General features: G+C 38.4%; 1 protein-coding gene across 7 annotated transcripts in view; it reads left to right on the forward strand.

Annotated features, from left to right (window-relative positions):
• enc (encore) overlaps nucleotides 1-16,842 on the forward strand; it is a 1,357,661-nt gene that overhangs the window by 489,753 nt on the left and 851,066 nt on the right. For all 7 annotated transcript variants that reach the window (XM_067147181.2, XM_067147182.2, XM_067147187.2 and 4 more), the window contains one exon: nucleotides 1,660-1,801. In XM_067147181.2, coding sequence (XP_067003282.2) covers nucleotides 1,660-1,801 — 142 coding nt within the window. The remainder of the gene's footprint in view (nucleotides 1-1,659; nucleotides 1,802-16,842) is intronic.

A 16,842-nucleotide genomic window follows, 5' to 3' on the forward strand; every position in this document is an offset into this window, starting at 1 on the left:
CTAATCTGACAATCATTTCTTTTTGCTAGCAGTTTCACTTTAATTGGATTACATCATAATCTAATACTTCATTCATTATTTCAGGTGGTGGTGGTGATTATTGTTTTAAGAGGAAGTACAACTAGGCAACCATCCTCTATATACACTAATCAGAGGGAAAATATGGAAGGGATCCGACACTTCGAAGAATGAAGATATCGGCCAAAGGAAGACAAGGGCCACGAAGGGCGTGAAAATGAAAGACTCTCTAGCCCTCGCAAACCTAATAGCGTCGGGGTCGGAAAAGAACAAGAGTTGACCAAGGAAGGTCGGATAGGATAGATGAAAGTGAGGAGCCTGGCACAAGTAAGTGGAAGCAATGCCAGGACTCAGCTAAGAGCCCCGTGGTCGCCAACCCACGCTCCAAAGTTCAGAGCTCCTGGGGCCTCTTTTAGTCGCCTCTTACGACAGGCAGAGGATACCGTGGGTGTTATTCTACCGCCCCCACCCACAGGGGGATCATTATTTCACCAATGTTTCTTAAATAATTTATGAGTGATTATCCTATCCGACCAGCCTTGGTCATTTCTTGTTCTTTTCCGACCCCGACTGTTTTAGAGCACTCGAAGCATAAGGAGTCTTTCATTTTCATGCCCTTCAAGGCCATTGTATTTCTTTGGCCGATACTTGTATTCTTTGAAGTGTCGGATCTCTTCCATTTTTTTCTCTCTGATTAGTGTTAAATAGAGGATGGTTGCCAGAATATTAGTGTTGGTCATGATAGCAATTTTAGGAGGTTGTATATTAAGTTGAGTTATATTTCCATCGCCTTCTATGATTTGTTTACCAACTACTTTAAAATTATTGGCTTTAATTGTAAGAGTGTTAGGAGGTTGATTTGGATACGAGGTATCTAAAATAACCTGACAAAAAATCGCCCCTCTAATATTGTTAGCATATATTATTGAAATAGACATTTTCATTAGAATAATTATTCTATCCTCAGTACTAATTGGATCTTTAGGAGGAGCACCAATTCATGTTAAAAGGATGACAATAGAAACTATAGATCAAAATAGAATTAAACTTCTACACCTAATCATATTCCTTAATCCAACATCGAGGTCGCAATGATAAATAACCTCTTCTCAATTTTTGACCCTACATTTAGTGTTATAAATTTATCCCTCAATTGGTTAAGAACATTCCTTGGACTTTTAATATTACCCTTCATTTACTGATTAATTCCCTCACGTCTTACTTGTTTGGTTTAATCGACCTGGGGTAGCATCAACCTTTACTCCTTTTAAAACAATCACCATCACCACCTTGACATGTTGTAGACAAAAATTCAACATTTTCATGCACCTTTTTAAGAGTAACTCTAGTCTTACAAGCCTGCTTTTGGATGGGTTACTTGAACATATTATTCCACCTCACTCTGCAGGTGGGTGGGTATGTGTGTGTGTAAGTAAATTATTGTGGTTTGGTTCACTGTTAAATCCGATGTGATTTTTGAATGATTGTTTTGATGTTGTGCCTGCCTGGTATATAAGTGCTGTTCATCTCCTATGTATTATTTTGGATTTTATTAGCTATCCTATCCTAGGATTAATATATTGTGTGTATGTCAGTGGGATATTGATACTACAGTGAATGAAATTTGTCTTGTTTATGCAGATAGCAGCACAGAGCAGTACACAGACAGCACGGGAGTGGACTTGCATCAGTTCATATCGGAAACGTTGAATCGAAATACAAAGGACCGCATGATGCTGCTCAAGATTGAACAGGAGTTAATAAATCTTGCCCGTGATTCCAAGTAAGTGCCATTTTTATTATTCTGTATTATTAAAGTGGATTAAAATAAGTTCATTATCCTTCTCTACTACAGTGTCCTCCCTGTTTTATTGATCTGTCCCATTTCTCTTTCATTAATAAAAAATTGGTAGGTTTTGTTAGCTACTTCATATGTTATGGATGTTATATTTCGATTTGGTTTTAGCTTCATTTAAAAAGAATATATATACATTTCCAGATAGAACAACAAACCATTAGCTATTAAAGATAAAATTTGCACTAATCTGAAATATATAATTTGTGAGTAACAACTGTTGTTTAAGGAACTTCTTAATTATGATTTTACGAAATTTGGGAACTGTCATTTTGAGTTGAGGGAGAAAAATTCAGGTCCCCCCATTGATGAAATATGCTCAAATTGTTCTTAAGGCTTTAAAGAAGTTTTTTTTTTTTGCTAGGGGCCTTTCGTCGCACCGACACAGATAGGTCTTATGGCGACGATAAAGAAGTTTTAAAAGATTGCTGATTACAAACCATTTTCAAAATCACTTAAGAATTAATATTTTATTCAAGTTTCTCCTCATTACGGATGTTACTCACTTTGTTACAGTGTTACAATTAAACTTATGTATACATCGTTTTCTGTTTCAATACAGACATGACTGATACACATTAGTAGGTCATGATATTATAATTACAAATTTTCACAGCTTGATTTCATTTTATAACTCATACTAGAATCTGCGCTTCGCCTTTTTACAACTGTATAGGCATTACTGAAGTTATCTGAGTGAAATGGATGTTCATTTGTTGTTCTTCTGCCAAATTTTATCACCACATTGGATTGCTACACTCAGTCCATTATCCAAGTCTTTTTGAATGGACTGTTCGTGCCTTGCGGACTTCGCAGTACTTTTTTGTGTGTTCCGATCTTCGTGCCCTTTCTGGTGTTGAAAATATTCATTTTGTTTCTTATGAGTGTGAAGCGGATGTTTGTGTTCTGTATTTTTTGTGTAATTTCATCTTATTTGTGGTGTCTTCTGGTGTAAGGCCAATTTCCTTCAGACCTTCTCTTATTTGTCTGATCCATTTGCATCTTATTCTGGTATTTTTTGAGTAGAGATTATAGTGTACCAGTTGTTTGATAAGTCTTGAATCCTGCATTCTCAATGTGTGTCCAAAGAATCCCAGTCTCTTCTTACACATAGTATCAGTAATGGTTTCTAACTCTTTTTACACAACTTTGTACTGTGTACTGTCAGCCACTTGTCCATTTTTCTGGTACTTTTTGTTGAAGCAGGATCTTCCAATTCTTCTTCTTTTGATTTTCCAAAGGCTGCAAGCCTTACAACTAGATCCTTTAATTGTCCATTTAGGAAACATAAGCATTTCAATCGTGTAGACATATCTAATAAGGAAGTTTCTGAAAAGCGCTGCCACGATTTCTGGTTGCGACCAGAATCGAAGGACAGAGCTTTCTTCAAGAGAATCTGTTCCTGATAAGCAATGTTGTGGAAGGTCTTGTTGGTGAAGTAGATGAAATGAGGAAATTGCGGGATGGTAGCATACTCATTAAGACTAGTTCGCTCGTTTAGAGTAAAAAGTTACTGGAAGCCACAATGTTCGGGCCAGTGTCAGTTAAGATTGAGAGCTACAAGTCCCTTAATCCTGCAAAGGCGTTATCCTTCATAGAGACTTGATTAAGGCCTCCAATGTTGACCTTATCCAGAGCCTTGTTTGTAAAGGTGTGTCCAACGTTCAATGTCTTAAGAGGCATGTCGGTGACAACTTCTACGACACGGAGGCTTTCATCGTAACTTTCGATCTTGAGAAACTGCCTGAACGTATTAAGGTATCCATGTATACACACTTACATATTTTCCTTCTCCTGTGAGGTGCTACAACTGCCAACGGTTTGACCACACCTCACCACGCTGCCAGGGATCAGCGATATGCGGGGTATGTGGAAAAGGGGCGCATGCCGATGTGGTGAGCATGCCCCTCGGTCCAAGGAATGCCCTACATTTAAGTAAGAGAAAAAGATCCAGGAGATATAGGACTCTGGATAAATTATCTTAGCCAGAGGCACGGAAGAAATATAAATCAATGGCTCCTCCGGAATTCTCCGTCTCTTTGCAGAGAAGGTCACTAGTGTACGCATATCTCCTGTAAGTTTTGTACCCACTGTCCCACCATCAATTTTGCAAACATCAAGTACCCAGCAAGTAATCGTCAAACCACAGGTTCAACAGTCAGCATGCACGTCATTGCCGAAGATGTCCAGGAAGAACTCTTCCCAGACGCATTCGGCTAGGAAGTCCTCCCCCGCAAGTGCGGGGGGAAAGATTTCCTCAACGAAGGCTGGAAAATCACCACTCAGCCAGCTTTCAACTGGTCCAAGAAAGGAGGAGAAAGGGAAGCCTAAAAGCTCCCCTACATGTTTGGAGAAGAAACCTTTTCCAATGAGATCAGGGGTCCCAGGATCCCCACAAAAGCCTGGCAAGTTATCTGCCAGCCCTCCTACAAAATGTTAAAAAATGGTGTGCAAGACTGAAGAAACACGATGTCCCTCTACTCCTCCACAGTACTGATCAGCTGGTCTTAGAATGGTGCTAGAGGAAACGTATTAGTCCGTAACTGATAAGTGTATATATATCTATACACACTATTTTTTTTTTAAATGAGAGATTACAATTAAAATACCACGGCAGTGTACAATGGAAAAAATCATACATGAAAATAAGATGTACGGCTTTCATCACATGTTGTGGAAAGCACAGGTTACTGGAGTGTACATACACAGATAAATAGCACATAACTCCCAGCATATTCACACCGATGAACTATTTAACCCGCCAGTGGTCGCTATATGAGCAAAATGCTCACGGTCATTGAAAATCATCTGCTCTTGTAAATACAGTAGAACCTCGATAATTCGAAATCGGTTAATTCAAAATCCCGCCTAATTCGAAGAAGCTCTCGTTCCCGGAAACATGAGATACAGTTTTGCATGTTATTTCAATTGTTTAATTCGAAATACGGATAATTCGTAATTCGAAGTACAATGTCGGCCCCATTACCGAAATTCAGACTTTTAATTCGAAACTGCCTTTACATTTTAAAACAATAGTATGTTACAGAGTAATTTCAACTCGAAATTTATCCGCTCCGCGTCATAATAGAACGCATGTTCCGGAACGTGGAGGGGTAGCTTTCCGCACTTACACTCACTTCGGTGGATCTACAGTGCGCTTCATGATTGCTAAGTTGAATGAAATCGGAATTCTTTTGTGTTCAACCTTTTAAGGAACGCCGTAATATCACACAACAGACTGTGTGCGGGAAAACAGAATCCGCGAACACTGGCGATGCCGACAGTTGACGAAAAAACGTGGCAAATATAATAAATTCGTAGGCACCGAACAATATTGTCATTGCCGGTGAAACTGCATTGCTTTATTTTAATGCGAGCTCAAACGGTCTAATGGTTTTAAAGGAGAATTGCCAGCCGGGAAATTGTACAGTGTGAGGGATGGGGCTCGTGGAAGCGAGATACTTTATCCCCTCGTCTTAGGAAACTTGGGCACTTTCCATGCCAGTACAAAGCATCTATAATAAAAATGCAAACAGTAAAGAAATCCAAAATATAATGCATTTGCACAGGGGAACCGGCATAATTTATCCTCGTCTTTGAATTGTGCGGGTTTTTTTTTCTTTCGTTGCGTGAGGTTATGTTTGTCAGTGATTTATCCAAATGCATTATTTGAACATTGTAAATGCACCTTGTTGGATACATTTCGGAAATAGTTTTCCCATGGCATTGGAAAGGTTTAAACTGTGAATCGAGGTGATAGCATGTATTAATGGGTCTTACAATACTTCGTGACGCGGCAAGTGTTTACATTTCTAAGTACGAGAGAACAGAGAAGTGCCATGGCGGGAAATCGTACAAGGATAGAGTCATAGGAAAGTTCGATTTTAAGGGCATCGGGTACTTTCTGTGTAAATACAAGGCATCTAAAATGCATACAGTATAGTAATCCAATTAATAAAGCACTTGCACATGGGAGCGAGCATAGATTTCTCCTCGTCTTTGAATTGTACTTTTCTTCTTTCTTTCGTTCGTTGCGTGAGGTTATGTTTACCAGTGAGATATCAGAGTGCATTATTTGAATACTGTAATGCACCTTCTTGGATACATTTCTGAAATAGTTCTTTCTTCATGGCATTTGAAAGGTATAAACTGTGAATCAAGGTTAACTGCATGCAGTAACGGGCCTTTCGTAACCCGGCAAGGGTTGGTACTTCTGAATTGCGAATTGGCGGTTAATTCGAAATCACGTAATTCGAAGTCCGATTTTTGAGTCCCAACGACTTCGAATTAACGAGGTTTTACTGTGGCATGTAATTTCGAACTTGAGCCCTGGTGTACCTTCGCACTGCAGTTTTAAGAGATGGACGGATGCATTGAAATGCACATCTGTGGCCTTGAGATGGGACAGGGAGGGAGGAATTATCAGCGGCCGTCAAGGGTGAGCATTTTGCTTCATGTGCGACCATTCATGTTGGCGCTAATTTCTGTGTGTATTATAGTTTCGCTATTGTTGTATGTTGTTTCATAGGTGAAACAGTTCTTTGCAACTTATTGTATTAATGTGTTGTGTAATTAGTGCCTGATCATGGCTTCAAGTCGTGACATTTTAGCTTGGTTTGATGAAATTCCTAGTGATCAACTCGAGGGCGAAAACAGTGACTCGGACTGTGAAAGTGAACACGGTGAACATAATACGGATATTGAATAGTCCGAGCCAGAAGAACGTGCTGATGGAACCGTACCTGCAGAACAATTTCTGGCTGGTGAACAACATATGTTGGAGGTAAATGAGAATTTTGTGTTTAGTGACAATGTATATATAGGGAAATGTAAAGTGACAAAGTGGGGCAGACATCCACAGAGAAGAAATCCATGCTCACGTACTTGTGCTGAAAATATAGTGACTCATCCTCCTTGTGTAAAGGTCATTGCGAAAGACCCACACGCTATTTTAGAAAGTTAGGAATTGTTCTTTCCAGATACAGTAATAACCATTTGAGATTTATTACTATTTGTAATTTTATTTCTAATTTTGAGTGGTCTTTATAACTATTTTGAGATTTAGTCTTATGTTCATTTAATGTGTTGATGCATTTACGCTTGAAATCGGTTGGTATTTATTATGTAAACACGTCATATATCGTGAGCATTTTGCTCAACGCACGACCACTAACGTTACTTCCATCCTAGCGACCACTGGCGGATGAAAGGTAATAATCTACTTACCAACTCAATTTGTCGATTACTGGACTTTCGAAAGCTTGCTGAAGATTTCGCGGATGTTCGAGATTGTAAGTCTCGCCGGATTTCCTTCGTTCTGAAGAAAAATCGGCACTTCAGAAAATGATAAATAAGTCTGGGGATTATATCCATAACATGTTGAAGACAACAGCCTGCTCCTGAGGGATCAACTGAATTTCTTTTCTATTGAATCGATACAATCAGTCAGTCAATCAAAAAATATTTCACCCACATCAATTTTGAGTTCAGTTTCCCATTAATTAATTCCTTGGCCTGGGAAAGAATGTCACATGCACTTTTTGAAGGTCTGTTATAAACACTTCATTGTTCGGTGAGAACTGAAAATTTATTTTGATTATTCTCAAGTATGCACTCTCATCTTCAATTTCTTTCTTCTTTTCATGATGGTGTCTACGTTATTTTTCCTGTTGGAAGTTTCACAGGACTTAATCTCACTTGAAAAGTATTTCAGCAAATTTGGGAAAATATGAGGCACTGCTCCTGGATGTAATTTCCTTCTCACACCAGAGATATCCACTTTTTCACCATTCACTATAAAATTATCTGATTATACTATCAAAACATCAGTGAAATGAACGTGACAAATTCTGCTATAATGCGTGGAATAGCTCTGGCCCATTTTTCAAATTGTTTTCTCTCCTTTGGTGGTGAAAAAAATTGCATATCATCAACTATACCATAGCCTGACTTACAGCCAGGCACAAAACAGTACGACATGCTGAACTATCAATCATACATACTTGAAGTACACAACACACAATGAACTGAGTTTAGGAACTGAAAAAGAAAATTCAACTTACTGACTGAAATGTCTCGCACAGTAACGTCTCCCACACTTTTCTATACCCGGCTTGTTGAAACTACTGGAGCATATGTTGGATGTAATCGCTTGCAGTGCCTGCAGTGGCGGAACCAAAAACTACCATGCTATAATGGCTGAGTCGTCACACATCATCATCATCATAATCATCATCATTATTATTGTTCCGGGGTTACCCATGAAGCAGAAAGAGGTTAAAGAAGATGCCGAGGTGAATGGGTCTATCTACAATATCAAAATTAATTTAAAACTTAAACTGAAAGTTATATTTTCAGAACTTCAAACTTAACAATTTTTTATAATAATGAAACATCAAGTACAATGGCAATCTTAAAACAAGTCAAGGAAAATACGAGATTAGTGAACTTGACAGATTCTGGGCTTCGAGCCCCTCGTTTTACAATTCCTGAGCTCCCAGCTCAAATTTACAATTCAAAATGAGAATTAATTTAGTCAAGGACAGAAATCCCCTAAATCAAGAGCACTTGCTCCCTCTATTACAATGTTAAGCCTTCCAGAGGCACCCTTCACAATTACAAAACTTGAAAAAAGCTAACAGGCTCTCCGTTTCTTCCAGGCTATTCGAGGCAACATAAAAAATCTTACACTCTCTGGCCTTCCATGGCCCAACTTACAAATTGAAACAGGGGTATCTCGTACCCAACCTATAGGGCCTTAGCAGGAAAGAACAGGTTAAGTAAATGGCCCGAAACACAAACTGAATGGAGGCATACCCTGCACTCCAGACAATGAAATATAAAACCCTGCAGGGCTCTCAGCCGATGAAAACAGGGGCTATACCCAAACTACTGAGGTGGCTCACATGGAAATTACTTTAAAACATTACAGAAGGAAGAACATTTACAAAACGTAGTCACCTCAAACCACGATGAAGGGGAGCTCAAGAGGGTAACTCACTCTCTATCCCCGATTTAAGTTAAAGCTTTATGAAATTTTTACATTAACCAAAAGCGGATTTACATTTTAGAATTTTTTTTTTACATAACTAAAGATTCGGACCTTTCCCTCAGATTAAACTGCAGAGTTAGCAAGAGAGAATGATTTTATGTGGCCATTACCTTGTAGATGTTCAGGCTGCCGATGAAGGAGGCCGCCCGCCTCCTGCTTAAACACACACACTCAGTAAGACGATGATCAATTGGCCAAGAAACGTGAAAAGCCGCAGTTTATAAACCCTCAGGGAAGGTTCGAGATCATTCAAGATAAATCGGGACACACCCTCTTAAATTTTATTGGTTAAGTTCAAAAGTAACACTCAAAATTGAACAAGAAGCCTGTGATAGGTTGAAAATTAATTACAGAAATTTTTCATTGGCCAGATTCAAAACTGTCGGAAAGAAAAAGGAAATATTGCCAACCCAAAAATAAATGAACATCGATCAGTCACTAAAACCTAGAAATACAAAACTTCTTTAAATTGTAAGTTCTTTCACTTTGCACCAGAGGGCATGATCTTAATTTTTTTTTGTATCATCTGTAGAAAAATGTCCAAACTTCTTGATGTATAACAAAACAAAACAAGGAGAAATTCAGTCAGTTTAGGAAACTGCACCATAACAAAATTTCAGTGGAGACATCTTCCGATTAAACTTCCAACTTGTTGTGTTATCAGTTTCACTATGTGACCAATAGAGGAGTTCATTTAGGTGTTAATTTGAATGCGTGGCATTGAAGTGTACCTCCCGGTACATTTATTGTTGTTGGAATATTATTATTATTATTATTATTATTGTTGTTGTTACAGAGTTTCCGTGGTTCAGAGAGGGGTGAAAGAAGGTGTGGGCTTGAATGGGTCTATCTACGATATCAAAAATAAAATTAAAATTTTAAAATAAAGGTTATATCTCTTTTTAAATCACAAACTTAACAAGCTCTTCACTTAGTGAAATAACAAAGTTACAGGTACAAACAGCGGTTTGGAAATTACAAGTGCTGAGCTCCAGCTCCAAATTTACAAGTTTTACAACATCGCAAATATTGCGTTTAGACGAGGAGAGAAAGCTCCTAATTCAAGAGCACTTTGCTCCAACCGATACAAATTTTACAGGCTTCCGAAGGCACACCTCAGTATTACAGCAAACTTAGAAAAGAGCTTACCTGCTTTCCAACGTTAACCAACGAGACTGCGTTCCCTATTTCTCACAGCCTACTCAAGGCGACATTACACCAAAAATCTTACAAATTTCTGGCCTCTCCAGGCCCAACTTACACTTTTACAATTTTTACAGAGGGGTATCAATTATCCAATCTACTGGGCCTTTGTGGAAAGAAAAATAGGTTAAATTACTGGCCCGGGCACAAAATGAACGGAGGCGTACATTTGCGCTCCTAGAAAATTAAATATAAAACCCTAATTGGGCTCACGGCCCGATGATGTAGAGCCTAATCCCAAGCTGCTGAGGTGACTAGAATGAAAGTTAAATTTCTTACAGAAAAGAGAAACTGTTACAAAATCGTAGTCGCCTTGAACTAAGTTGAAGGGGAACTCGAGAGGGTAATGCACTCTCTATCCTCGATTTACAGTTTAAGACTTTTTGAAATTTTACATTAGCCAAAGGAAAATTTATATTTTAGAAAAAGGTGGTTATATAGTCAGAAATTTGAACCTCCCCCTCGAGTAAGTCTGCGGAGGTAGCTACAGAGATTTTATTGGGTTAACCAAAAACCTACAAGAAGCCAGTGATTGGCTGAAAAATAATTACAGAAAATAGTGATTGGCCAGATTCAAAAACGGGCAGAATGAAAAAGAAGTGTTGCAAACCTTGAAATAACAAAATAAATGTAAGTTAATTTAGTTGAGAAAATATAATAAATCATTAATTCTTTTACCTTGCACCAGAGTGCATTACCTCAGTTTTTAGTAATGACATCTATGGAGAAAAGTTTAACTTCTTGATAAAAACCGAAACAAAACAAATAAGTCCAGTCAGTTTAGGCAACTTCCAAATAACACAATACTCCATCATTCACTGGTGACACCTTCTGGTCAATGTCCCAACTTCATGCAGTAGCTGTTTCACGTTTTGTTAGAGAGATGGCGTTCCTTAAGGCGCTTCTTTTAAATGTGCAGAGTTGAGGCGTACCACCCGGTACAATTATTATTATTATTATTATTATTATTATTATTATTATTATTATTATTATTATTATTGTTGTTGTTGTTACGGACTTATCTGTGGTAGTTAGAGGTGAAAGAAGGTGTGGGCGGGATAGGTCTCAACTACAAAATTAAAGTTAATTTAAAACTTTAACAAAGGTTATATTTTCAAAACTTAACAATGATGACATAGAATTTGTAAACTTAACAAGCCAACCACAAGCCAAAATTAGATACAAAGAAATCACAAGATTTAGGGGGTTATTACAAGATCTGGGCTTCGAGCCCCAAAAATAATTTCTGAGCTCTCAGCTCACAATAACAAGATACCAAAGGGCAGAACACCCTTAATTACATGGAGCATTAGCTCCCAATTTTACATCTCAAGCCTCTCTAAGGCACTTTTACCACAACACTATAAAGAGCTGTCCCGCTCTCGATTTTACAAGCCTATCAAAGGCTACAACAAACTTCATTTCTATCTGCCCTTAAGGCACACAAGGAAACAGGGGTAATTAATACCCAACCTACGGGGCCTTGGCATGAAGAAAACAAACAGGTTAAGAAAAATGGCCCAAAATATACAAAATGAATGGAGGCGATAACTTGCACTCCTACACCAAGTTTTTGTCTAAAAACCTATGTGGCGCTAGGCCGATGATACTGGGGCTAATCCCAATCTATGGAGGTGACTAGTCGGCAAATAAGTTTAAGACTTTAAGAAGGAAGAGAAGTGACATCTTCGGAGAAAACATTGAGTAAATACAGTTTGTTAAAGTTCAGGCTTTCTCCTGTAGAGAAGTTTTAACTGGCGCAATATTTGAATTAGCGGCGTGGAGGTGTACCACCTGGTACAATTATTATTATTATTATTATTATTATTATTATTATTATTATTATTATTATTATTATTATTATTATTACGGGGTTACCCGTGGAGCAGAAAGAGGTTAAAGAAGGTGCCGGGATGAATGGGTCTATCTACAATATCAAAATTAATTTAGAACTTAAACTGAAGGTTATATTTTCATAACTTCACATTTAACAATTTTTCATAATAATGAAACATCAGGTACAATGACAATCTTAAAACAAGTCAAGGAAAATACAATATTATTGAACTTTACAGATCCTGGGCTTCAAGCCCCTCGCTTTACAATTCCTGAGCTCCTAGCTCAAATTTACAAAAGAGCACCAATTTATTCAAGGGCAGAAATCTTCTAAATCAAGAGCACTTGCTCCCCAAAATACAATATCTAGCCTTCCAGAGGCACTCTTTACAATTACAAAACTTGAAAAAGAGCTAACAGGCTCTCAGTTTTCCAAGCCTACTCAAGGCAACATGAACTTACAATTACTGGCCTCTCAAGGCACAACTTACAACAACCTGCGGGGCCTTCATTGAAGAGAACAGGTTAAATAACTGACCCGACCACAAAAGGAATGGAGGCGTACACTGCGCTCCAAGATAATGAAAACTGGAAAACCCAAAGGGCTCTAGGCCGATGAAGCAGGGGCTATTCCCAAACTACTGATGTGACTCGTATAGAGGTTAAATTATTGCATTACGGAAAGGAAGAAAAACAGTTACAAAACATCACCTCAAACCAAGATGAAGGGGAGCTCGAGAGGGTAGCTCACTCTCTATCACTGCTTTACAATTACAGATTTATGAAATCTTTACATTAGCCAACAGAAGAGTTACATTTTAGAAAAGCAGGTTACATAGTTAAGATTCGGACCTTCCCCTAAGGTAAAGTTACAGAGACAGCAAGAAAGATATAAATTATATGGCCAATACCTTATGGATGTTCTACCTGCCAACGAAAGAGGCCGTCCGCCTCCTGCTTAAACACACACACTCTGAAAGACGACGATCAATTGGCCAAGAAACGGGAAAAGCCACAGTTTATGAACCCTCAGGAAAGGTTCGAGATCATTCACGACTAATCAAGACACACCCTCTTAATTTTATTAGTTGAGTTCAAAAGTAACACACAAAATCGAACAAGAAGCCCATGATAGGTTGAAAATTAATTGCAGAAATTTTTCATTGGCCAGATTCAAAACTGGCAGAAAGAAAAAGGAAATATTGCCAACCCAAAAATAAATGAACATCAATCAGTTACATAAACCTAGAAATACAACTTTAAATTATAAGTTCTTTCACTTTGCACCAGATTGCATGATCATAATTTTTAGTGGCGTCATCTGTAGAAAAATGTCCAAACTTCTTGATGTATATCAAAACAAAACCAGGAGAAATTCAGTCAGTCTAGGAAACTTCACAACAAAACAGTTACTTAATTTTTCAGTGGCGACATCTTCTGATTAAAATCGAAACAGACTTTCAACGCATTAGGTCGTGTTACGTACATGTAGTACGTGTTGAAGAGATGTTAAGTACAGAACAAAAATGGCCAGCCGGACACCAGTGGGATCCGAACCCACAACCTCCCGATTTCGCGTCGATTGCTCTACCAATTGAGCTATGGTGGCCTAGGCCATCTTTGTTCCATTTGAAAGGATCTGAGCTACTGCTGCTAGCACACTGTAGGGTGCGTTTAAGTCGCCCGTTGTGGGACATGTCAATGAATATTGAATTTTCACGACCGCATTGTAATCGAAACACGTGGAGTGGAGAAACATCGTTCTGCTTCTGCAGTACACATTGGAATTGTTAACAGCACTTTCAACAGTTTATCACTTTCACTAAATGTAGCAAACAAATTATTGTCTGTAATGAAGTCATTAGTCATGAAGCACTAGACATATTTTGGAACTCCTCTCTAGTGTAGATTAGACAGTTCTGTGCGAATTTTGCTCTCATTAATGAATGGATAGAATTTTACTACAGCTTTCAGAGACTCTTCTGGGAACGTACTGTTATATTTAGAACACTTTTCAGAATGATACAGAGTTGCATTGACAAGGTGCCCTGTGAAGCTAAACCTCTCATTGACTTCCTTCCAGTTCCTTGGGCACTGGGGGAACTGTGAAAAATTGGGTGACAATTAACTTCATGAAAGTGGATATAATTAACCTTATGACTCTGATAGGAAAGGTTGAATAATTGATAAATTTTTTGGAGAAAGAGAGTAGAGAAGTGATGAGGTTGAGTGAAGTTAAATGGAATGAGGAAAGGAAAGAAGAGAATGAGGAAAGGATATACACAATACTGGAGTTGTCGCAGAGGTATGAAAAATTGGAGTGGGCCTGATAATTTCAAAACTGCTCAGAGTATGTCAATATGGTAGAATATATCAGTGACAGGATAACAAAAATTAGACTGAGAATGAGGAATAAAGTAAAGGACATCATACAAGTGTACGCACCACAGACTGGGAACAAAGAGGATATTGAGGAATTCTTGGAGAAACTAGAAAACAGCATAACTAATGTGGAAGTGAATATCATGGGAGACTTAACGTAAATGCACAGGTGGGGAACGAAAGACAAGGAAAGGAAGAAGTAATCAGACCATATGGATATGGGAAAAGGAATGAAGGAGGAGAGAATCTGGTTGAGTTTTGTGAGAGGAATGGAATGACTGTGGACAACACATTGGTTCGGAAGAAAAACAGCTGGAAAATTACAAGATATGGCTGAAGTGACAGAAGAATAAAATCAGTAATTGATTGCTCTCTTGTGAAAATTCTTCCTCATTGGTGGTATCAGCTGATAAAAAAAGAGGAAAGTCATAGAACACAGTAAGGAAATTGTTCGCAATTTGTAATAGTAGCTGAATATTGCCATTTTTATATCTAAATTGAAATCACCATTTTTGTACTTTATTTAGTCTTGTATTGGTGCTGGATGTATTGCACACTACTGGGCGGCTATAACAATTGATTTGATTTGTGGGCCAGCATACTGAAGAAGTTACCTCCCAATAAATCAGGGACCCTCTGTGGGTTGGGGACGCAGACAAAGAATACACCCACGGTATATCCTGCCTGTCATAAGAGGCAACTAAAAGGGGCGACCAAGGGATGTTCAAATTAGAACCATGATACTACTTGTAATTGGTACAATCATGCAGGGAACACCATGGGTCGCTTTTACTTGTGTGTAGTACCACTATGTTAGGTACAAAATAGGTTTGTGATTAGTAGCGACAGTGTGTGGCTCAGGATGTATTTTACAGTACCTGTGATTCGTACTCCTATATGAGCAACACCATGGGATGAGCGACACCATGGTTCTGCCTTGATTATGCTTAGTATCCACTATATGAGGAACACCACGGGATAGTGGTTAAAACTGTTGAAAGATGGAAACATGAATGGTCTCGATCACACCCTCACAGCATTGTCAACATCAAGAATCCAACTACAAAGTTACCTGGATTCAACCTTCCTCACTCCACCTGGACCAAACTTAACAGGATACACTACGAAGTCTGAAGTGCTTCTGTTCTGCATCAGTGGGGCTGGAAACACTCTCCAGTTTGTGACTGTGGTGCTGAAGTGCAAACACTCGTGCACATTCTGAAGGACTGCCTTCTGCGAGCTTTTGCTGGTTCCATCGAGGACATACATCATATGACCCATGAGGCACTCTCTTGGTTGGAAGAGCTGGACATTTGTCTATAAGAGACTGAAAGCCCTCAACTTGAACCTTATTAATGAGGACTTTTTGTATGTATTTTTTTTAAAGGTGTATACAGAGTCAGTTGTATATCTTTTTTGTGTATGTCAAGAACTTGTATATAGCATCATACACTAAATAAATAAATAACAGTAGATTATGTAGTTCTGATTTTGGGGTTTGATAAACTGATTCTAGGAGAAGCTTTGTACATTGCTTGTGAATTTCATGCTCGCAGCCTCAGCTGCTTCAGATGCTTCAGATGAACAGAACACAGTTCTGGTTTCATACCAATGAGCACCCGATATCCAGGTCCTTCCGTTCCATAATACAATATACGTGTCCCGGGAACACTTCTCCATTGTGAACTGTTAAAAGGAAATCTGGACTGGTGTGAATGAAATAAAATAATATTTATTACAATAAAATTACTTTCCTATTTTATATCAAGTAATGCAGTTAGGGGTATAAACATTGTCCTTCTTTTAGTTAAATTATAGCTGTGGTACTCATTGTTGACGGGGCAATCTTATGGCGTGTGCAAAGTTATCTAGCTCTCCAACTACTTTCCATCAATATTCAGGCAGGCAGTTTTACGTGGAAGGCAGCAGTAATCCCATCTATTGTGGATGAGTGGCAGGAGAAGAAACAAATTGCACTACACCCCAACAATAAATGGTCAGTATAATTTTACTGTTGAACATTTTTGTGAGCTTTCGATATTGGAGGTTTTCAAATTTAGTTTTCTTCTGATTTTGTGATATTAGGGCTTCTAATGTAAAGTGAGTCCGTCCTTGATGACCCCCCCCCCCCTCTTGTCTTATTCTTCAAGCGATCGTTCCTTTACGATTTGTTCTCATTTTTTATCATCTTCACAATTTTCCATGTCGATATGGACCAATGACCATGTGGTTCTACATCTTAAAACAATCATGACAAAACCCATCGCTAGGTAACGTTATTGTTGAACAATGTTTGCAAGTTAGAGATGCTCGTTGCTGACATCGACTAAGCAAGAAAAGTGTAAATTCATGAATTCTGTTATAGTATGGTAAAACTGTATAAGATGTAGTGTTGGTTACTTGTGCTGGACGTACAAGCTGCTGCGACTTCTCGTGAGACACAGATAGTATTTAAATATTAAATTTTAGGCACTTTCCCCTAAACTACCATTTCATC

This window comes from Anabrus simplex, chromosome 5 (genome assembly GCF_040414725.1).
Source record: "Anabrus simplex isolate iqAnaSimp1 chromosome 5, ASM4041472v1, whole genome shotgun sequence".
NCBI classification, from domain to species: domain Eukaryota; kingdom Metazoa; phylum Arthropoda; class Insecta; order Orthoptera; family Tettigoniidae; genus Anabrus; species Anabrus simplex.